The 24,158-nt window shown below is 41.0% G+C and overlaps 1 protein-coding gene across 4 annotated transcripts in view; it reads right to left on the bottom strand.

The window, feature by feature from the left end:
* Positions 1-15,179, bottom strand: part of pam (peptidylglycine alpha-amidating monooxygenase) — a 37,007-nt gene extending 21,828 nt beyond the window's left edge. For 2 of the 4 annotated variants that reach the window (XM_052567219.1, XM_052567221.1), the window contains exons 1-10: positions 15,097-15,179; positions 8,641-9,025; positions 7,759-7,879; positions 6,229-6,286; positions 4,970-5,057; positions 1,898-1,989; positions 1,684-1,767; positions 1,411-1,459; positions 246-313; positions 26-106 (exon numbers count right to left, since the gene is read on the bottom strand). In XM_052567219.1, coding sequence (XP_052423179.1) covers positions 26-106; positions 246-313; positions 1,411-1,459; positions 1,684-1,767; positions 1,898-1,989; positions 4,970-5,057; positions 6,229-6,286; positions 7,759-7,879; positions 8,641-8,732 — 733 coding nt within the window. In that variant the 5' untranslated portion in view covers positions 8,733-9,025; positions 15,097-15,179. Of the gene's footprint in view, positions 1-25; positions 107-245; positions 314-1,410; positions 1,460-1,683; positions 1,768-1,897; positions 1,990-4,969; positions 5,058-6,228; positions 6,287-7,758; positions 7,880-8,640; positions 9,026-11,818; positions 11,951-15,096 lie in introns of those variants that run through there. The other 2 variants (XM_052567218.1, XM_052567220.1) reach the window with 2 other exon arrangements.
* Between the last annotated feature and the right edge of the window lie 8,979 nt (positions 15,180-24,158).

Here is a 24,158-nt window from a genome sequence, read left to right as displayed (position 1 = left end):
GTTCTTCAATAAAGCAGTATCTCACCGAGGCTGTGTGTGTGTGTCCTGAAGGCAAAGGGATACATCGGGGAAGATGGGTAAGTGCAAGCAATGTCTGCATTGGTAACTGCAAACACCAAAAACATCAGACGTCATAAATACACTGATAGCCAATCACAACATTCGAGATAAAGCTCAGACACTTTTCACAACCCCAAACGTCTACAAGACTGGAAAACAGTTGACATGTCACAGAGTGGGTGTACCTTTCTTCCCAGGAGGAATGACAGTGTCCACAGACATCATCAGATAAATGCCAGCAATAAAGGGCTGTCTGCACAGAGCACACAACAGTCAGCATTGAAATGCATTACAGTTAATAAAACACCACACTTTTATTGACTTCCATACTGAATTGCTTACAGATTACATCAAATTTACAGTCTATATGTAATATGTATATGACTACGTAAGGAATAACTAACAGCATCACATTATTGAAAAATAATGCACACCCCTACCCTAGTGAAAAAAATACTAAAACGTTTAAAATACATTCTACTACAAATACATACTGTATTTATGTGCTTAATAAAAATGCCCTGTAATTGGACTAGTTTAGTAACTGATATACTTAAAGTCTGCTAAATTGGAACAACTAATATAATGCTAAATGCACTTTAATAGTGCAAAAGTAGTAATGGAGTCATATCAGTAAGTGATGTCAATAAATGTGTTAATGGATTTGAAGTATACTTAGTATTAAATGTATTTTAAATCAATTATGGCATAGGGTTTTTTTTACTACGGTAAATATTTCCCTTTTAAATATAGCATCTACACTAGGTCAGCCACGTAAAAACTAAAATGGCTTTGTAACAATAAAATGAGGATGTCTTTTTACTGTATTGCATTCTCACCGATTTATGTACCTTTAACAAACATAACAAGCGTACATTATACTGTGTAAACTGCTCAGCCTGTATTTTGTGGTTTCTCCACTCACATTAAAACACGCTTAAGCAGATCAATGAGAACACAATGGACGTAATGGAAACAAGCACTCTGCAGTGATCTATATACACAGTAGAATGCCCCTTTTGACCAACCAGAATCAAGGAACTGATAAACAAACTAATGCACTGACAATAATACTGTCAGTTTCAGGTTCCATCAACACATTCATATTTTCCAAGACATGGACTTGGCTCATTTTCCAGTTGCAACCTAAAATAAGTGATTGTGCCCTTTGGCATGTGTGACACAAATCAGGACAGACATGAGCTGAACTGGAGCTGATTCAGTCGCTGTTTTACTCATGCTCAGTCAACACTTTATTTTCTTAGCATTTTACTTTCTGCAATGAGTTCTACTATGCTTCTGCATCTTTTTTAATCAAATTTAAGTTATTATTAACCCACAGATTCTTACCGCTTGGAAGTCATTCTTAAAGTGAGTCCTGAGCAGTCTCTATGATGATCTAAAATTGAAGACAAGACAAACACATTAGTCACATCTCATGTCACCAACTTTGCTCAAATACTGCTGTTTTATGCAGCACAGGCACACAGACAAAGAATTCTCTCACAATGAGAGGAGACTGAGTAAATGTTGAATGTTGGACATTTAACTAATGTCATCAATCATACACAGTCCATTTCAGATCAGCAGAAGATCAGCCCTGTGGTGTACATCAGTACATACCTCTGAAATTTTTGACATCACCATAGTGAATTTGCAGCACAAAGTAGTTAACTCTGGTGTTTCCTCCAACTTTAAAGCCAACATCTGAAGAAAAGAAGAATTGCAAAACAAGATGTGTTCAGTCTCTCATTGTTTTCAGAAGAGAGCCATTTACTCATGATCACTGGTAAGTTATTATAACAGCACGGGCTGAACCGAGGAGAAAGGAGAGCACCTTTGGGGAGTTTGGTTGGAGGAGCGTTCCTGGCCCAGGCGTACATGATCTTGGCCTGATCCCGACACGTCCCCAGCTCTTTCCCACAATCCCTAAACAATCCAACCAAAATATGTCAGAAATGAGTCATTATTACTCATTACAATATGGTCATTCTGTGTCAACTCAACCAGAGGTCCTCAGCTAAAAATATTGATTTTGTTATTTTTTTCAAGTGAAAGAAATGCATAAATGAAGAAAAAGGCTAAATATTAAATTCCTTGGATGAATATCTGCTATTTTGTAGAGGGCAGCCAAAATGACACTTTTCACCTGACATTTGAAGCTAAATGCCAGTGGGTGACTTTAGAAAGATAACAGCAGCTCTGTTATTTTACACAGGGATTGGTAGGTCTAGAAGTCTATTGATCTATTAGTAAAATATGTAGACTTTAACCATCTTTGTTGTATTCTTGCATTTGTTACACATGCCAATGGGAGAAAACAAAAAATGGTAAAAAGCACTTTTTGTGTGGTTTTTATTTTTTTAAGTTTTCCATGCTTGCAAGTCAAGAAACATAAAAGTCTAGAAACATTATATCTTTTCTTTTAGCATTTAAAGCGCCCTACATACTTCAGTTACACAGGTATGGGGTTTCTGATGTGGCTCACTGAGTAAATTGTTCAACTATACACACAACTGTACAACTACACAGTGGTCAAAAACCAAACCTAAGTCCCACATTTGATTGTTCAACCACTGAAAGGGGGTCACATTGAACAATTCTCACATGGAGACGCATTGTTACTCCTCCATGACATTTAATATTTGGGCTTTTAATCAAGAAAGAAAAATATTACCAAATCAATCATTTTAGCTGGGTAAGTCTAACAGAATGACAGAATTTTTCTAATATGTCTACAAAACTCAAATGTAGTAAACCTGATTGAACGACATCTATCGTATAACTACACAGCCTTGGCTGAACTCCAGTGTCACAGGCCGAGCCTATGAGCAGAACTGGTTGGGAAGCTCAAACACACATGCAGGTCTGAGTATTTAACCAGGTTCTGGTAACACTGTATTTTAAGGTGTCCTTGTTACACTTTACATGTACTATTATAATAACAATAAATTATGCATAATTACATGCAGGCAACCCTTAACCAAATCCAGATCCTAATCCTAACCCTAACAAAGTACATGTAGTTAAATAATTTTACTCAGTACTTAAATGTATAATTATACTGTAACAAGAGCACCTTAAGACAGTGTTTCCTGCACTGTTGCAAAAGGACATCCAACACATATGTATGTGTAACTTTTTTTGGTAACACTTTAGTATAGGGTCCAATTCACACTTATAGCTAGTTGCTTATTAGCATGTCTATTATTAACATATTACCTGTTTATTAGTGCTTATATAGTACATATGATGCATGACATCCATAATCCTACCCTATACCCTAAACTTAACAACTACCTTATAAACTATTAATAAGAAGCAAATAAGGAGTTAATTCAGGCAAAAGTCATAGTTAATGGTTAGTTACCCTTTTTTTTTTTACATTTTCAACATACAGGGGAGCAGGGAAAGTCATGGCCTAGTGGTTAGAGAGTTTGACTCCTAACCCTAGGGTTGTGGGTTTGAGTCTCGGGTTGGCAATACCATGACTGAGGTGCCCTTAAGCAAGGCACTGAACCCCCAATTGCTCCTCGGGTGCCGCAGCATAAATGATGCCCACTGCTCCGTGTGTGTGTGTGTGTGTGTTCACTGTTGTGTGAGTGCACTTTGGATGAGTTAAATGCAGAGCACAAATTCTGAGTATGGGACACATACTTGGCTTTATTTCACATCACTCACTTATTCTGTCATGTTCTAATGAGTAAACGTAAACGTCTAATAGAAACATGTTCACACCCTACCCTAAACATATCTGATGTTTTTATCCCCCTTTTTAAAACCTCTTTTAACTAGTTTTTGGTAGTGTACACCACTGCACTGCACAGATGACTCATGGCCTCTCTGAATCTAGTATTTCTGAACATTGGCCAGGAATGGTATAATTAGCCTATTTCATGCTGATCCTCAGCGCTTCTGAAGCCTCACATCTCTCACTGTGAAAGCATGCCATGCAAGCCACAAGAAGCACCCTGCAGTATCTACACGATTAGATCTTTTAAAGTTTATGAGTGACATTAAAGGTACTTGAATATGGCAAACCCTGACTTTATACCAAGAGTACATGTCTTTTTGAATATATTTGGAGTTATTGTGCTGAGGTTTGTTTATCAGGTAATATGGCTTTGGTACTGTAATTACTGCAATGTTTTTGTGTTCATTATATTGAAGGAAACTGAAGAAATGATGAGAACCAAGCCTGGATCTCCCCTCCCTTCAGGTCATCTCAGATGCTGTTGTCAAGGTGCACATGGTTGATATAGAAACAGGCAGCTCTGTTTCTTTTCTCTCTCTTCCTAAAGGGAACAGCACTGGCCAGAAGAAGGCTCAGATGAGATTTAGCGACACATTGGTGTATTCACAATTGCATGACTAGTACATTGAAAGCATTCTCGTATAAGTTTGCATTTGAGGGAATTTAAGTCAACACAGATGGAAAACTGTATACTTTTGTATAGATGTGTGCAAAGACAAATGTCATTACAAATGCAATGTCTTTTGTGCCACTTGAATCAGCAAGAAGACTAATAACAACAGAAGGTGTTTCCCAAGCTCTTCTACTTTCCCACACCCAACTGTCATTGGTCTGATAAACAGATCCTGTAATCAACCTCAAAACTCACTCTTCTGGTTGAATCAGAGACTAACACGTCGAACTGCCCTAATAAAGAGATTAATGTTCTGAAAGCACCACGAGGTCGAGAGAGAGACCGGAGACTGAACAAATAAAACACTTCATCCTGAACGCTGTAGTTACAGCTTGTGCAACTGTTGCATGCATGCACACTACCTTTCAAAAGCTTTATTTGATCATTTATACAATTGAAAAGTAATATTGGCCATTGTTATTACAATATATAACAGCTTTTTAAATCTCCTCCAGTCACTGTAGTTCTCAGAAGGGACTCACCAATATCCCTGGGTGGCGTAAGGGGTCTGGCAGCCGTATAAAATCATGTGGTGGGCTGTGTCCATAGTGGCATGGGGAACAAAGTCCACTGAGAAGAGAAAAGGGTTTTAAAGTCAGGAATGACATCTTAACATGGCACGATGGTAAGGTAAGCATCTTGATAAATCAGTGTTGCAGCATTTCTGCAAACAAACAAGCGCTGTTTAAAAGTGGTTTCACACACAAAGCAAGTTTTAAAACAACTATTTGACCCCTTAACCAAACATAATAACTCTGCACTGGAAATAGGTTGTTGTATTTAAATCAAGCATGACATTTTTAAGTATAAAGAATGAAACGGTATTTTCTTGTGTAACATACAATCATGAAACCTCTGTGAAGAAAGGATGAATGCTGTTTGCTCAGCATAAACCACAATGAACATCAATAAGCTACCTATATAAAAAGTGATGGATATCTCCAGAAAAGGCTTCTCCCTCTATTGAAGCTATGAATTATAGATGGGATGTTGATTGATGGCAGTAGCAGGACAGAGACAATGTAACTCTCAGAAACATGCAGACATCTGTGTGGACCTGTTACTGCCTCCTCTAAAGACCACCACAGTGAAACACGACACATTCATGGAAAGTTGAAGATTTCCACACAACCAGTCAGCGATTACAACGACTGAAATCCCACACATAAACAAAACACGCTTTGTTTCAAGATGGATATCGGTGAAAGTAATGATAAGGTGCAGTTTAATAAGTAACGGCTTTGATTGAGCGGGTCCCTTCGGTGAATGATTTACTTTCTGAATGATTCATCAAATACTCCCACTCAAATGAGTCATTTCCAGTGAATCAGACTACAAAGCTTGCACTGGATGTGTTTGTTTGTGCTCGAAAGGAGATTGTAGAAAGGCATGAACTGTCTTGTTACCTCATCACATGCATTTCAGCAACAATACTTGGTTGACATACTGACTTATTGTGTGAAAATATATATATATATTAATATTGTATATTGTCCATCCCTACTAAAATTATTATTATATGTTACAAAGGTATTCAGTGGCCACTCCTTGTCCAAACAACACAATGCACATGCACGCATAACAATAAAGAGGCCATGTTTAATTCATTGTGTATACGTCTAGTTTCATCTGTTGGCAGACGATTCATGTGATGAGTCTTAGTTCTTGCTCGCTCGTGTTTTTGGCTTTGGATGTTTATTTAGTGTCTGTGATGTCCCATTGTTGAGGATCATGTACTCACCTATGTAGGCCTCCTGTGACGTGGGGACAGGAACAGCCATACAGTAGTAGCTGTCAGACTGTTAGGAAACAAACACTTATCATCAGACCATGTTTACAAAAGCTGACCAAGTACTGAAGTACTACATGCTTTCCTAATTATTACTGCTGCTCGGTTATTAACAATGGGTGTTATTATTATTATTATTATTAATGTTTTTGCTGCTTAATATTTTGAGGAAACATTTTTTCAGGATTCTTTAAATGAGCAGAAAGTTCAAAAGAACAGCATTTATTTAAAATATTATTTATTTTTTTGGCTTTTGCTAATCTTATTCTGCAGAAAAATGCCACATGCGTCAGCTCACATTTTCAAAACTAATGTTTCTATATATGATGCAGTTTGTATAATTCCCCCAAATATTAAATAAATTCCCATCAATTCCAAAATTTTCCAAATTCCCCAACTTAACTTCCCGTTCTGGGAATTTACTGGATTTTCTTTACACCTCTTTGAAACCAGACTTTACTATCACTTTTGATCAATTTAATGCAAATTTGCTGAATAAAAGCATTTATTTCTATTAAAAACACAAACACACCAAGTATATCATAGTTTCCACATTAATATTAAGTAGCACAACTGTATTTAAGAAATGTTTCTTGAGCAGATTTCCCCTGAAGACTGGAGTTCATGTGCTTTTCTTGTTTTTCAGTCATTCTGATTCAAACCTGCTTGTAAATGCTGTAATTCTCTCTTTCTCCAGCTGTCTGAGTAACAGTACTGCACTACAAAACTTGAGACGCTAAAAGAGGTGCTTTGCTGCACATCATAGAAAACAATGTTAAAATCCATTCTTTATAGAAATTTCTTTATTATCCCTATAGTAAATTTGATGACTCATCTGTGTCTCATAGTCCTGAGACTGTGTGTCACTATCCTAGAACAAGACGATTCTTTTAAATATTCATAACATCATGCGTTTATTTCCTATGACAGATGCTTCAAACTCTTAAGATCGTGTACAGTAGTGGACAGACACTTTTATTGATTGCAGAGTGTTTTCGCCTCTCCGTAGACCCTGAGTATCCGACACAAATGTGATCCATCCACACATGCATGAAACCGTTGTTTCGGTTCCTCAATGCGACTGATCAAAGCCTTGAATGAACACCACAAAATATCTGTCTCAGAAGTTCTTAAATAAGCAACAGTGTGCCTATTTCTATTTCACACCCAGAGTACAAAAGCAAACGGCTGTGCATTTATTGTCTAGCTGTCACAGGATGTGTTTATTTAAACATGCATAATACATTTGTTCATTTTGCTGAAGGGAATGATGAAGTGCAGCATTCGTTTATGGGACGCTGTGATGCTTTTAACACAATATAAGTGAAATAAAACAGAAGACACTGTGCCTTCCCCTTCTCTCCATGAACTAACACGCTCACACTTTTAAAGCATTTTTCTAAACTGTGGTGAAAACTAAATGGAGATAAAGCAGGAGGAAAAGTGAAGAAACACACAAATCACAAAAAAGACAACCCTTACCTCTGTTGGAATCACCCCTGGGATGCGAATGTCGAGGGAAAAGTTGTAAGGATTGGACAGGACGAATGGCTGTCTGGTCCTGGAGCAGTCATTGGGGTCTGACCAGGCATCGGCCTGAAACCTGTTACCAAAAAACACAAGCTGCTAGGATGCATATGCATTTAATAAAATTAACATTCATTTAATTGACAATCAATGTCCAAAAAGTTGAATCAACTAGAAGAAATAACTCTTATAATACCTAGATACAGATATAGAGAGGTATATGGAGTGCACTATATACGATGCAATTAGTTAAAAATATTGAGTTATACACATTAAATTAAGGTAATCACTTCAGCTTTTGAAAGTAATATGTAATTACAGTTATACAATTCATTTATAGCAATAAATATATTTGGCACACAAAATGAGATGGCAGAGAAACTATTTCATTATTTAATTACCTAAAATATCTTTTTGTAAGTAATATAGATCATGAAGAAACAAAGTAAAGGTTAAGTGTTAAGATGTTTTATTTTTGGGATGAACTAATATTCACAACATAATCTCTCCTAAAATATCTCTAACCAAAACAGTCCTGGGTTGGATCAAGCTTTGGTCTCTGCAAACCAAACTATAACTTGAATTAAATGTTTTTCCCCCGCTAATAAAAATCATTTGCTAGCTCCACACTGAAGAGCTGCTTTATAACTGAAAGCTACCCTGACTCTGGGTTTTCATGTTTAATACTGTAAAGCTGCTTGATTTAAGGTTGTCTATTGCATAAAGTACTAAATAAATAAATGTGACGTTACTGAACTGCAGAGCTCGTGCAAACATCCACATTGTCAACATTAAAATAAAGCATTAGATATTCATTAAGTAACTGTAGTGTCTCACCTCTTGAACCTGAACATGGGGTCTTGGACACTGCGGCTGTGGCACTGAAAGAAGAGCGCAAACATGAGCACGGTGCACCCCAGAGCGCCCATCTCTGACCGGACGGAAGAGAGATCAACAACACAACTGAAGAGAGCCGGTGCGTTTCAATCCTGCCCTGCCGCCATAAGCCACAGCAACACACACGACTGGGATTCACTCTTCTCTCTCTTCAACAAAGTGCCATTAAACAGTCCACGTCTCCGTCGCCTCCACACTGAATGAAAGCAGAAACAGTGTGACACGGCCAAGTGTGATGAAGAGGAGGAGGAGGAGGAGAAAGGCTTCTAGCTTCTCACGTCGGGCAGTGCAATTCACGAACGCGAAATCAGGCTTCGGTCACAACCTGCAGACAAAAAAGAAAAGCTAAAAATAATACAAGTAACACATGATCCAGCAGAATCATCAGAGAGATCGGTTCTTACATCCCGACCAACATTCGAGAAATACACAAGCTCTCCATCTCGGAGGAGACAGAGGGAGAGGGAGCACACAATAATCCAATCAAAGAGGATTCCCCTAACAATACCCTGGGCTTGCTCTCTGGGAGACACAGGAAGTGAAGGGGCCTCAGCAGTGACCAGGGACGTCACTTCACTATACTCAAGATCTCTGCAAGAGTGAATGAGAAGCTCTTAACGGTATTCTCTGGCAGACGTCGGTGGTGAGATGATCTGGATTTAGAGTTAATGAGCCGGGCTGAGCCACAGGGAATTATGGGAGGTATGACCATGCCGTGTGTTTATCCTGAGAGCACCGTCACACAACACTGTACATCCACATCCAGTCAAGCATCAGAATGCAAAAACAGACGCTGCCACGCTAATCGTGTCTGATATCATTTGTGTAAAGGCAGATGTCTCATGATGAAGAGGAGAGGCCTATCCAAAGAAAGACTAATAAACGACAGGAAAAACAAGCCGACGGGGAGGAACCGAGGGATTACGCTCTTTCTGCGTAAGCTGAATTAATCGCTGAAATAATCCTCTCATCACTGTTGGAAATTAACATATTGCCAAGGAGCTGTTTGCTCTTTCTGGGCCATAAGATATCAAAAACATGCGCAACTTAACAAACGCAGCAAATTCAGACTCTTACCTTGCATATCTTTGCTAATCATCCACAAATAAATGAATTAATTAATTATAGTAAATATGGTCCAACTCTCGCTATTAGCTAACCGTTAACTATGACTTTTGCCTCAACAGACTTCTAATTTGCTGCTTATAAATATCTAATAGTTTACGTATTGTGTAGGATTAGCTCATGCAGAATATGTGCTTTATAAGAACTAATAAACAGCCAGTATGTTAATCATAAGCATGCTAATACACAACTAGTTAATAGTGAGAATTGGTCTCTTTACTAAAGTGTTACCATAAATATTAAATTGAATAACATTAAAAAAGGCACTCCATTCTGGCCATTTGATTTGATGAACCGTTTTTGATTTAAGGGGGCCTTTACATGATGACACATTTTTTTTATGAAAAAAAAAAAAAGAATACTTTTTATGTGCTTCACTTGATTATTTACACAACAATTGACATTTTGAGGGCATGAAAACAATGCCATTACTGTCTCATCAAAATTTGAAAACAAAAAACTACAAAACTCAATTTGTTAAAATTAATAACCATTGTCAATCTGCTTCAGACTTTAGGAAGTCTGTCTGATATGTTGTCTTTTTTTACACACTCAAAGAAAACAGCAGTCACAGGTTCCTAAGCATCATTTAGGTCACTTTCAAGAATGATGATGTGATCTATAGAGCGACATGCTTTCCTAAAACCACAGTGAGCATCACTTAAAACATCCATTCTCCATACAAGTCATTTATTAACCATTCGCTAACCATTGTCCATAAACAACTCATCAAGGTTATAGTAACTGGAATGAGCATTGTGATCCTTCCCTGCTTTTGAAGTATCAAACACCTCCACTTCTTTTCAACAGTTCTTCAAGGAAAGTACACAATGAGTGTAAAGTAAATTCTTTGAGAGCTGGATGTTGTTTGGATTAACAGCTGTATTATGTGATCTGTTGATGAAAGGTTGGTTATATGAAATTATCATAGAAACAAAAAACACCCTTATTTTCTTCTGCAGCACAAATTGTTTGAAAATCTTCATTTTTACCCCAAAATGTTTCAATATTAGCAATTTCTTGTTTTCTGGTTGATAATTAATCTCCAAGATTAATACACTTAATTGAAGGTCCCATCATAACACAAATCAGACTCCTTCTTCAATGCTGGATACAAATTATCATCACCTTTTAGCCTCATTCATTTCTCTGTGCTTGTGCTTATTTTAATGAGGTTCTCAGTTCTTCTCAAGATGTGCTCTCTTTGTTGTTGTGTTTTTGCACTTCTCTTTGAAGTATGCCAGACGACTGTGTTTCCTATTCGCTGATATTTTAGGAACAGCAGCATCTGATTTCTTCAGAAAAAGCATTAAATATTTTATACAGAGCCTGAAAAAGGCACAAGTATGCTTTTAAAGAATGCCATAACGGATGCACTTTTAATAATTAGAGTGGAAAATCTAATATATTTTGCACGCAAATTCTTCATTAAGCTATTATAAATTATTTAAGCTTGTTCTATTTGTTAGGCTATTAGTAAAGAACAGTTGTTTTTACAAATTGATTCCAAAATACATATTCAAATACATTAGTATGTTTGCATTTCAGTCATCACAAACTGACCCCATCTTCCTTTTTCTCATTCTCACATCTGAACAGAATCTGCAGATCAGTGAGTCGCATCACAAGGTGAGCATGAATCATCTCGCACGCGCAAGTCTGCACGTCATCCGTACCTGTTATGAAATATAAACTGCAGACTATAATCTCAAGAAAACATCCAGTGATGCTTTATCCTCTCAGAGAAATCCATTGCAAACAGCTGTTATTTGTTATATGGATGGATCACGGACGGAACGAGACAAGTAGCAGAAACAAACAGCCGTATCTAATGATCCCTGCACTTCCTCAAACACACACACTGATCATCCAGAGTCTCTCTGAATAAATGATCACTGATGCATTAAATCCCCACTGTATGAAGCAGCTCTTCTCATGAAGCATTCATTCTATACAGCCACTGCATTAAACCGAGAGAAAACAGCCTGCCTACCTCACTCACCCGTCACACTGAGATCTGAAGCACAGCAGAAACTGAGAGATGAACTGCTGCTGCTCCAGCACAGCCTGACTCACCGAGAGAGAGGGAGAGAGAGAGAGAGAGAGGGAGAGAGAGAGAGAGAGGGGGAGAGAGGGGGAGAGAGAGGGGGAGAGAGAGAGAGAGAGAGAGAGAGAGGGGGAGAGAGGGGGAGAGAGAGGGGGAGAGAGAGAGAGACAGCCCTGCACGCTGGCTGACATCATCATCACACCCAGGACCTGAAGAGAAGGTAACCATGGCAACCGCTGCATCATCAGTTACCATCGTGACGTTCCCCAAGAGTCCCTCCCTGCTCCATCCAAACACATTACAGCAAGAGCCTACTGATTTACAATGGAATTAAAAAACAAGAACATTTTAAGGTTTCTGCTAAATGCCTAACATGAGCAGCAGATGCAAGGAGAATGACTCTGATGACATCACTATGTAGACGTGGGCGGCTGCTGGGCTCTTTTGATGCAATATCCGTTTCCATGGAAACAGCAGCCTCTTTTCAGAGCTCATGGGTAATGTAGTTCTTCACTGGGGATTAGGTTATCACCCTTCATTTTAGATGAAGATCAAATCACTCTGACTCGAGGTTTCAACAGAAGCATGTTTCATTTCAGAGCTCGAGGTAGGTCTGGGTTGAAAATATACATTTTCAGTCATTTTCTATTTGCAAGCACTATGTTAAAAGTGCAAAGTAGGGATATGCTGGTATCAGATTTCCCTGTTGTGGTTAACTGCTAACTGCTTTTTTTTATAACAAAAATAACTGGACATTTAAATAAAGCAATACAGAAAAATATATAAAGTTTTACATATACACGTGCAAAAGAACTATAAAGACCCATAGGTATCACTTTATAATAAGACCTCATTAGTTAACCATTAACATTCACATTGAGCAATAGCTACATTTGATACAGTTTATGTTAACTAATGAATTAACTAATGATGCACTAAAGTAAAGTGTGAATGAACAATAAAGAATCAAAACACTTTCAAACAATATCTAGGGCATGTTGTAGTCCAGATTAAAAAGGAAAGTTAATAGCCTATTAAGTCTAAATATTTAAGTATTTGGGACTGTGGTGAACACTATAGCAAATCCACAAATCTGATTGGCTGTTTAAAATTATTTAAATATGTTTCAGAAAGTAGCACAGCTGCTTTATTTATGGGGTTTCCAGGGTAAAGTCATCATTTTCTGTAGTTTAGCGCCATCTGCTGTCAGAGAGTGAATGTGCTTTCATTCAGCGTGTTCCTCATGTGCTCCTCATGTGTTCCTCATGTGCTCCTCATGCTGCTTGTTTACATCAGAGCACAAACCTCTTTCAAGCAGCATACAGCCGTGTTGTGCTTGTTGACCAGTTGATGGGAATAGTATTCTTAAAATGCATCCCAAATTCTGAATAATTGTAATATATAATTCCGGTATTTAGAAGTGCCCACGATAACAATATCGTACATATTCATTACTGTTATATCGCATCATCGAATACTGGCACAAGTCTAGTGCAAAGAGTCCAATCGTGTATTTAATCATGTATTGCACTGCAGAGAGTGGGGAAAACCGCCCAACGCATCACAGCACAGAGAAAACACTCGCAGCATTCTCACCCTGACCACGGACTGTTTAACCTCCTGCCCTCCGAGAGGCGATGCAGGAGCCCCTGGACATGCCAGCAGACTCAGGAACAGCTTTCTCCCTACAGCTGTCTCCTTACTGAACTTCCCCAAGGAAAAATACAATGTATTTGGCCTTGTTATTTATAACGTTTGAATTATTTCATTACTATCTCTTCTATGTATATCATCTAATAAGGGACAAAAAAAACGTATGCACTTTTGAATTCAATAAGTCACACAAAATAGAAAATATTGAATTCAATGGGTCCTGAAACACTTTTAGATTTTAACAGTATCATATATGTTGCACATCATAGAACATAGTTTTATATTTAGGTTAAAGGTTAATTTTTGTTTTGTTTTGTTGTGGTATTTTCATCTTCCGTGGTAAAAATCTAGACTGTGTCAACAGGATGCGACAGCAGTGGTGATTTCCTCTGTGAGTTTGAGGGTTTTCTTCACAGTCACGGTTTCTGTGCAATCCATCTAGACTGCCTTATATTTGTGAAATATTTAATTACAAAAATTAATTAAGAGAGCAAGAAAAGAGAGATGTTTTTTTCATGCAATGGTAATTTGAAGTCTGTTATTTATGGAGATTAATGTTTTTACCTCAAAAGATAAAAACATATTGGTACTAAGGTGGTGCTGATGTGTCATCGTCCCTCTATTAGGACCCTGTTTTTATTTTATTTATTTTTTTTTTTTACTTGGCTTGCCAGCAAAAGATAGTGCTTTAACCACTAACCGGTTTCTACTCTGTGACAAACTCCGGTTACTCGCTAGAAAATGCATCCTTATTGAGAGGATTCGCTCTAGACCTCCATCTCTTATCCTTTGGTACCAAGAGATCTTCAGAATATCGCCTATGGACAGACGAACTGCAGTGGTCAGGAGACAGTGCCATGTGTGAAGAGATGTGGGGGCCTTCCAACCAGTTTACAAGAGATTATATTTAAGGGGAGATTTCTATTTGAATAAGGTTTTTTATACATTGTATGAGATAGATGAGGGGCAAACAGCTAAAAAATATTGATGGCTCGAGTTAATAATAAAAATAAAATCTATAATAGACGTGAGACTTACAAAATAAAACCGGCAAATATATTCCAAAACACAACACAAGTCACAATACACTAATGACACCATCAGTGATTAGAAACAGCATGAATAATATCAATGTTTCAAATGTAAACGTGATATATAAAACAATAATAGTTTTACCGTAATCCCGATTATTAAGATACATTTGTAAAAACCTTTATTTATTATAGTTTATAGTTTCATTAGAATAAGAAACAGCTGTCTTTTTAGCCACATCCATAACCTTTATTCAGTAGACCACTCTTTTTAGAATAAAACTTCACATTTGCTATAAAATACAACGGTGTAATAGTTGTAATAAACAACTTGTTAAAAGTTATATATTCAGTACAAGTCTGAAAGTAAACGGCTAACTTAAGTTGCATTGCTAACCGCTGACGTCGTACGAAGTTCAGTAAACTTCTCTGACACGGATCAAAAACTGAGAAAACACTGACCAAAACAAGGCTTATGTGAGAATAACTAAAGAGCATCAAATGATGATACTCTACTCTTAGAAAGGACAAGTTATTTACCTTGGTTTCCTGTGCTTGTTTTGCTCGTGTCAGTCAGACCAGTGTAATCGATACGTGAGCTCCTGAGCGTGCGACAATACCACGTGATCCTGCACGGATGAAAGTTATAAAAAACTAAATGAACAAAATAACTTTTTAAAAATTAAATCTGAAATATAGTTAAGTAAAATTATAAAATGGAAAAATTATTCATGGAAAAATAAATGTACATATGTGCGAAAAAAAAATTGGTAAACACATATTTTAATAAATCATAAGGACTTTAGCGTTTTGCTACAAATTTGTGCAATCACTCTATCATAACACATAGGCTAAATGACTCACGCACGCGTTCTTTTGTCGCTTGAACGAATCAATGAACAAATCTTTTTTTGTGAAAGAATTCAAAATAATCGACTCACTGGCTTGAATCAAAAGGCTCGTTTGAGAAGCAAATCATTGGATTAGTTTAATAATAATTATTCTGTACAAAAATGCACTGTCTGAGTGTTTGAGGGTCTCGGTTACGTATGTAACCATGGTTCCCTGAATAGGGAACGAGATGCTGCGGTGACGTCACCACGTATGGGAACACCTCCGGTGTGGCGAATGTCTGACGCCCTATACCATCCCGCCAATCCTATTGGCCAAATGGCGCATGGCACCACCCTACGCATGCGCACGCATGATATACCTGGGTGCAGCGCGCCATTTCGCTCAGATTTCATGACTGAAGATGAAGAAATTATCAAGGTACGGAACGGCCAGAACCGCAGCATCTCGTTCCCTATTCAGGGAACCATGGTTACATACGTAACCGAGATGTTCCCTATCATAGGTCACTTCGATGCTGCGGTGACGTCACCACGTATGGGAACGATATACCAAAACGCCTGACGTACCTGATAACTGAGATCCGAGGAACCATCTGCTCAAGCGGAGAGAACCCGGGAGCCAGGAGCCATCCTCACATCTAGACTGTAGGACTTGATAAAAGTGCTCGGTGAGGACCATCCTGCCGCAGCACAGATATCATCCATAGAAGATCCACTGAGAAAAGCTTGAGAAGAAGCCACAGCTCGAGTGGAATGAGCTTTAATTCCTAAGGGCGAAGCGAGTCCGCGCGCCTCATAGGCCAAAGAAATTGCCTCCACCAGCCAATGGGACATGCGCTGCTTTGTAACTGCATGGCCCTTACTTTTATGTCCAAAACAGACAAACAGCTGGTCAGATTCACGCCAAGGGGCTGTACGATCCACATAAGTCTTCAAAGCTCTAACAGGGCAAAGACTTAGATCTCCTGACCCAGCCTCAGCAGGTGAAAAAGCTTCCAGGACCACTTGCTGAAAGCGAAAGGGGTTAGATGCGACCTTAGGAACATAGTTAGGCCTGGGCCGCAGCAGCACCTTCACAGAGCCCGGTGCAAATTCCATGCATGAGGGTGAAACAGAAAGAGCCTGTAAATCCCCAACTCTCTTGAGGGAGGATAAAGCCATGAGAAGAAGTGTCTTCAGTGTCAAGAATTTATCCGATACGGTCTCCAAGGGCTCAAACGGATGCCCTGATAATCCTAGCAACACAATGGATAAATCCCATGAAGGAACTCGCACAGGGCGGAAAGGCCTCAGCCGTCGCGCACCCTGTATGAAACGAGAAACTAGTGGATGACGCCCCACAGAGGCACCGCCTATGTATTCGTTGTAAGCTGAAATGGCTGCCACGTAAACATTTAAAGTGGCTGGTGTAACGCCATCCGAAAAACGCTCCTGGAGGAACTCCAGCACTGAAGCCACTGGGCAGTAAACTGGATCCACATTATGATTGCCACACCAGGCTGTAAACAGTCTCCACTTGAAAGCATATAAGCGTCTCGTAGAAGCTGCTCTAGAATTCAATATAGTCTCAGTGGTTTCAACAGAAAGACCGGGACATACTAATGCACTCCGCTCAGTGGCCACGCCCACAGTTTCCACAGATCTGGCCTCGGGTGCCAAATCAGCCCCTGTGCTTGTGATAACAAATCCTGTCTGAGGGGAATCTCCCACGGAGAGCCCGCTAGCAGACTGATCAGATCCGCAAACCACGGCTGCGTGTGCCATCGCGGAGCCACCAGCAGCAGCTGTTCCACTCTGTCCCGGCGTAATCTGCATAATACCGCTGGGATCAAACGAATCGGAGGAAAAGCATACAGACTGGTCTTGGGCCAGCTGTGAGCTAACGCATCCACGCCCAGGGGCGATGGGGAGCTTAGGGAGAACCATAGCGGGCAATGCGTAGTCATGCTCGACGCGAATAAATCCACTTTCGCTTTGCCGAATATCCGCCATAAAAGATTCACCGTCTGGGGGTGTAATCTCCATTCTCCCTGTTCCAGAGCCTGTCTGGATAGCAAGTCCGCTCCGAAATTCAATCGTCCGGGGACATGAATGGCCCGGATCGACAGAAACTTGTCCCGAGACCACAGAAGAACATGCCTCGCCAGCCTGCACAGGGGGCGAGAGTGCAATCCTCCTTGATGGTTCAGGTAAGACACAACCGCTGTGTTGTCTGATCTGAGCAGCACATGACGGCCGATCAGCAGATCCGTGAAATACTGGAGAGCCCAAAAAACTGCCAGTAATTCCAGTCTGTTTATGTGCCAGCCGCGCTGAGCCGCTGTCCATACTCCGTGGGCTGGGCGCCCTCGACACACAGCTCCCCAACCAGTCAAAGACGCGTCCGTCGTGACAGTCTCTCGGAAAGCATAAATTCCCAGTCAAACTCCTGACAGGAGAAATTCGGTTGACATCCATAATTTTAGCGACATCACACACCGCGTGTCACCGAAATCGTTCGATGCGGAAGTCAACGGGGTGAAATATTCCACCTTTTTGTCCACCACTGAAAGGGGCGCATTTGAAGCAATCCCAGACGAATCACGGGGGATGCTGCTGCCATTAGACCTAAGAGCCTGAGGCACAATCTCACTGTCACCGTGCGACCCGCTTTGAAGTGCCGCACGCATGACGCAATCGACTGAGCGCGCGGGAGAGAAAGCTTCGCTGTCATCGCGCGAGAGTCCAGATCTATTCCCAGAAAAGTTATCCGTTGAGAGGGAGTTAAAACACTTTTCTTGAAATTTGTGAGTAAGCCCAGGTTGTTTAAATGATTCAGCACAAGATCTCGGTGAGAGTGTGCCTGAGTCTGCGATTGCGCTAGCACCAGCCAATCGTCCAAATAATTCAACATACGAACGCCCTGGAGCCGCAACGGGGCCAGAGCTGCGTCCATGCATTTGGAGAAAGTACGGGGCGCTAAAGCCAAGCCAAAGGGAAGAACGCGGTACTGATACGCTTTGCCCTCTAAAGCGAATCTGAGGAACTTCCTGTGTCTCTTGACGATGTGAATATGGAAATACGCATCCTTCAGATCGATCGTAATAAACCAATCATTTGGTCGGATCTGAGACAGAATAGATTTTACCGTCAACATCTTGAATTGAATGGTGTATCCGTGACAAATCGTACGTAACAACCATTGAGAAATGCCGGGCAAGCGTTCCCACGCGGCCCGAAACAATATTAGCGGTTTCAAAACTTCCGCTCCCTGCAACGCTGTCATATGCGTTAAAACGGCCGGACACGAAAAACCTGTGGTGTTCGTGCACCGGGGAAGCGTATGCGCAAGAGTCGTTGCGTCCCGTTGAGTATAATCCTGAAACGTGTCCACGGCAGGAATTAGGCCAACAGATGGAACATCGGGCTCTGCCACTAGCGAAAAAGCGGCGACTGTGCGAGCCGTCATAAACGGGCCGTTTGTGTAGGGTCCTTGAGTCGTCCCTCGAATTCCGAAAGCAGGATTGCGCAGAGTGTCTGAGGGAGCGTCTGACATTACAGCTCGATCCAATGCTGCTCGAGGCGCTGTTTGCGGCGAGACAGTCAATGTTTGAGCATGGGGACTGCAATGAGAGTGTAGGATGCGTGAAAGTGGTCCGACAGCGCTCTCTAGCGGAGGGCACAGTCCCTGGCAAGCAGCAAAAAGATCAGGAGCTGCTATTCGGTACCCGAGAACGAGAGGCTTTTGCCGTCGAGGTCAGGTTCAATCTCTTTCGTTGACGCTGGTGCGCCGGAGGAAAAACCCTAGGGCCCCAGTCCTTACGAGGAGGCGCCATAGGTGTGGGCTCCTCTCGAGAGGCTGCTCGCTGACGGTGAGAGGAGGTTGAGCGAGAACGCGCGGGCGCTTGGTCCTCCCTGGACCTCCCTGGGTCTGCGGGGAATCAGCTGGCGGAAAGCGGCTGATTGCTGTTTCGCTGCCCTGAACTTCTCCACTACCGACGTGACAGCCTCACCGAACAACCCATCCCTGGAGACAGGGGCATCCATAAGGAAAGATTTATCCTTCTCCTTAATATCGGTGAGATTAAGCCAGAGGTGGCGCTCAACCGAAATCAAACCGGCCATAGTACGGCCCACTGCACGAGCGGTATGTTTGGTAGCACGTAGCGCCAAATCCGTTGCTCTACGCAGTTCTTTCACTGCCTCCGGTGTGATGCCCTCACCTTCATCCAATTCCTTCAATAACTCCGCTTGGTAGGCCTGAAGGACCGCCATAGAGTGGAGTGAAGCAGCCGCTTGACCAGCCGCCATGTAGGATTTACCCACCAAACTAGACGTGACTCGACACGCCTTCGAAGGAAGAAGGGGGCGAGACTTCCATGCCGCGGCCGAACTAGGCGCAAGGTGTTCGGCGAGAGTCTCTTCCACCGGGGGCATCATTGTGTAGCCATGGTTCGCCATATCAGAAACGGTGGCGAAATCCGCGGCCGCAGCATTAGTGATCCGCGCCGAAAACGGCTGTTTCCAGGACCTCGAAACCTCCTGGTGGAGGTCCGGGAAAAAAGGTAAAGGCCTCCGGGGCTGTGTAGGTGTCCGACTAGTTAGAAAACGGTCGTCCAGCTTAGAAGAAGGTTGGGCCTCGGCCTTGTCAACCTCCCAGTCTAGCCCCAATTTACCCACCGCACAAGAAACCACGTCCAACAGCTCACTGTAGGAGGGGGAAACACGCCTCTCCTGTCCGCTAGGAGGAAGAGGGCTAGTGTCGGTCGCGAAGTCCTCAGACCCCGAGGCCGCGGTGGATAAAACGTCGTCGTCATAGCGTCCACAACCGAAGGAGATGGCGGCGCATGCCTCCGGTGTGGGAAGTAAATCCTCATTAGAGAAGACGACAGGCTCAGTATAATTTTTATTCTGCAGCAGGGTAGGGGAGAGCGAGCGATTTGGAGAATATTCCAGCGCTGCGCTGTCCACGAAATCCATGTCGCACGTGTCACCCCAGGCCCTCGCCTCGTGCGGTGCCTCGGCAGTCGCAGAGGTGACCTGACGGGGGTTAGACTCGAGGGCGACATTTGAGAATACTTCCACCCTAGAGCGCAGTACTCTGAGCCGCAGGCCATCACAATGGGGACAGGAAGAAAGGCCGCTAAGCGCCGCCTGTGCGTGATGTAGACCAAGACACACTACGCACCTGTCATGAGTGTCCCCCGCCGTGATGTACCTGGTACATGGCTCCTTGCATTTGCGAAAACTCATCGCGTCCGCGAAGAGGAGTTAACACTGCTCGAAGAGATCGCTGGAGAACGCGAGATGATAGGGCACAGATGATTCGCTATTCCTGAAGGAATGAAATCTGAGCGAAATGGCGCGCTGCACCCAGGTATATCATGCGTGCGCATGCGTAGGGTGGTGCTATGCGCCATTTGGCCAATAGGATTGGCGGGATGGTATAGGGCTTCAGACATTCGTCACACCGGAGGTGTTCCCATACGTGGTGACGTCACCACAGCATCGAAGTGACCTATGATAGGGAATCAAAAACGTACTTTATGCAAAAAAGTACATGAATTGAAAAGCACCTTTCTGACTAGCATATGCTTCTCGTGGGGATTCTACTTTTTAGGGATTCTTCCTATTTCTTCTTTTTCTTATTTTAAATTTTCCTTTTTAAAATAGCCTTCTCTTTAGCCTCCTAATAGCCTCCTGTGTTCGTGTTTGGATGTGCTGTCTGTGTCACTCATAGCACGTGTCTATATCATGCACTATATAAACATTTTTTATATCGTTATCGAAGAAGGTATTAAGTCAATAAATATCGATACCGTTTAACTCAATTTAAGATTCTACTTAACAGTTTAAAAACCCTGCAGGTCCTTTACAACCCTCAGTTTAGGAAACTTAATGTTTAGCACACTTCAGTTTGTTAATAACATTGAAAGGAAATATTTTCTTAATGGGGTCATAGGATCCAAAATTAACTTTTATTGTTGTTTGAACATAAATGTGTGTTGGAAGTGTGTGTACACATCCACCTTATAAAGATAAAAAAAATAATAATAATAAAATCCCTATTTTAAAATCCCCTTTCTCAAATCAGGCTGTTCTGAGATTCCTGTCAGGCCCCACCCACAATATCCGAATGACAAGGCCACCTTACTTTAGACCCGCCCTGAGTGAGCTGTGAGCAGGTGTTTTGTTATTGGATGTAATAATGAACATAGCAGTCGTCATTTACTCCCGACATCTGAGCCGCTGAAGAAGCAGAGGATTAATGCTACTTTCATTTTTGTAGCAAATGCGTTGATCCCCTATCTGCCCATCATTCGTGATCCAGCTTCAGCTACAGAAAGAGAGAGTATAAGGGATTTTATTAATCTTTGCAAATCACCTTTCCTATTATATGATAGTTAGCAAGTTTCGCAGCTGAAGTTCACAGTCTGCTCCTCACACCACTGAAGAGAGGGGCGGGGTCAGTACAGCTCATTAGCATTTAAAGCAACATGGACTAGAAGAACAACATGCTGAAGACAGAGCTGATTTTGACAGGGTGAAAAAGGTGTTTTTTATATTACCATTGAGAAATTTTAACCAAAGTATTTTATAGTCTTTTCTTGATCAAAAAAAAATCATATCAACTTGTAAAAAAAGGGGCATCCGATGACCCCTTTAAGAGAGTGTCTATTTAACTGAAAAATAGCCTGCCTTGTTGGCAGAGGCTATTTAAACTAACTCCGCCCAGCAATTTGTGATTTGCTTGCCAATCTTACAAAAACAATCAATTGTTGTCAGCTCCAGTGGAGCAGATCATAAAATGTGTGATGCATTCATTTTAAAGTAATCAACCCGGGTTCAAAGCTGCCCTCTGTTGAACTTTTTCCTCTCGTTTTAAATTTCAAATCACATCAGAAATACATATATTTTCAATGTAAATGAAGAATATAATCAAAAAGTTGAAAATAAGGTATCAGGTAGGGTTAGGGTAGGGGCGGGAGGGCTTTATTGTCCCAATAAGTTGGCATCCATTTAATAATTTGAATTAAACACTCAATAAGTTATTATTGCATACTGTTTTATAATGTACTATAATACTCAGATAATCGAAACTATTTGCAATAAGTAGAATAAAAAGCAGAAAATCCTGCTATTTTAGCATAGAGTAAATAGAATCTATTGCTGTTTGCACTTAGTATGAACAGCATCTAATTGCTATTCTTAGTGTGTTAATGCAAAACATCTATTGCTATTTGCTGTTAGTTAAAATAGCCGCTGACTTTTCTTAATCTTTGTATTTTTATATCAAAATGGTACAATCTCAACCAATCTTTGATCTCAACCGAGTGTCAACTACTGCTACTCACATATCAGGCGACCAACTGGACCTTATTTACACACGACACTACTCCACTGATCATGTAATGGTTACTTGTCTTAATCCTTTTCTTTTTAAAAAAATAAAGGGGTCTGCTTAATGATTAAATGTAAATGTAAATGTTACTTCACTGCACACCTCGGATCACTTCCTCCTCCCTCTTAACCTCAGCATGATCCCTGACACATCACCACATCACCCCTCCACAAGTCATCTTTCGACATAACCTACACTCACTCTCACTCATCTGCTATGGTTTCATCTATTCCTTCCCCTACACTGTTTGCATCTTTTGATGCTAACAGTGCTACTGATACTTTCTTCTCCACTCTTACATCTTTGTTTAGACACTGTTTGCCCCTTATCTTCCAGGCCAGCCCTTCTGCCCCTTAGTTATCTGATGTTGTGAACACCGTTCTAAGCTTAGAGCTGCTGAAAGGGTGTGGCGCAAGTCCAAAAATACTACTGACCTTAATGTGTATCAGTCACTCCTTCTCTTCCTTCTCTGCTAATGTCTCCACTGCTGAAAGCACATCCTACCATAACAAAATTCAAAACAATTTGTCTCTTTTATGCTTTTTAAAACATTTTCCTCACTTCTTTGTCCTCCTCCTGCATCAACCCTAATAGCTGACGACGTTGCCACATTTTTCATTAATAAAATTAAAAACATCAGTACACAATTTTCCACACCACAATCAGTCAAGCACATCTCACCAGCAAACATACACTCATTCACATCCTTCTGAAGCAGAAGTCTCCAAACTCGTCATTTCTAATCATCCTACAACTTGCCTGCTTGATCCAATTCCATCTCATCTCCTTCAAGACATTTCTCCTGCAGTTATACCTGCACTCACTCACATCATTAACACATCCCTGCACACTGGTGTTTTTCCCTCATCATTTAGACAGGCTCGTACAACTCAACTACTTAAGAAACCAACCCTCAACTCATCTCTTTTAGTGAAATACAGACAAATTTCCCCTCTTTCTTTCATTGCAAAAACACTTGAACGAGCTGTGTTCAACCAAGTTTCTGTCTTTTTCACATAGAACAACCTCCTCAACAGCCTTACTTATTAGAGTCTTACTTATTAGATAGGCCCTTCAAAGTATCTTGGAGAGGAGAGGTGTCCAAGTCACAACATCTAACTACTGGGGTACCTCAGGGCTCAGTTCTTCTACCACTTCTCTTGTCTGTCTACATGGCATCATTAGGTTCTGTCATTCAGAAACATTGCTTTTCATACTACTGCTATGCTGATGACACTCAACTCTACCTCTCATTCCATCCTGATGATCTGACGGTAGCTATTCGCATCTCAGCTTGTGTAACAGACATTTCTTGCTGGATGATGGACCATCACCTTCAACTCAACCTTGCCAAGACAGAATTGCTT

Source organism: Carassius gibelio, chromosome B10 (assembly GCF_023724105.1).
Source record: "Carassius gibelio isolate Cgi1373 ecotype wild population from Czech Republic chromosome B10, carGib1.2-hapl.c, whole genome shotgun sequence".
Lineage (NCBI taxonomy): Eukaryota > Metazoa > Chordata > Actinopteri > Cypriniformes > Cyprinidae > Carassius > Carassius gibelio.
Note: the sequence above shows the minus strand (reverse complement) of the source record. Positions and strands in the feature narration are given on the sequence as shown.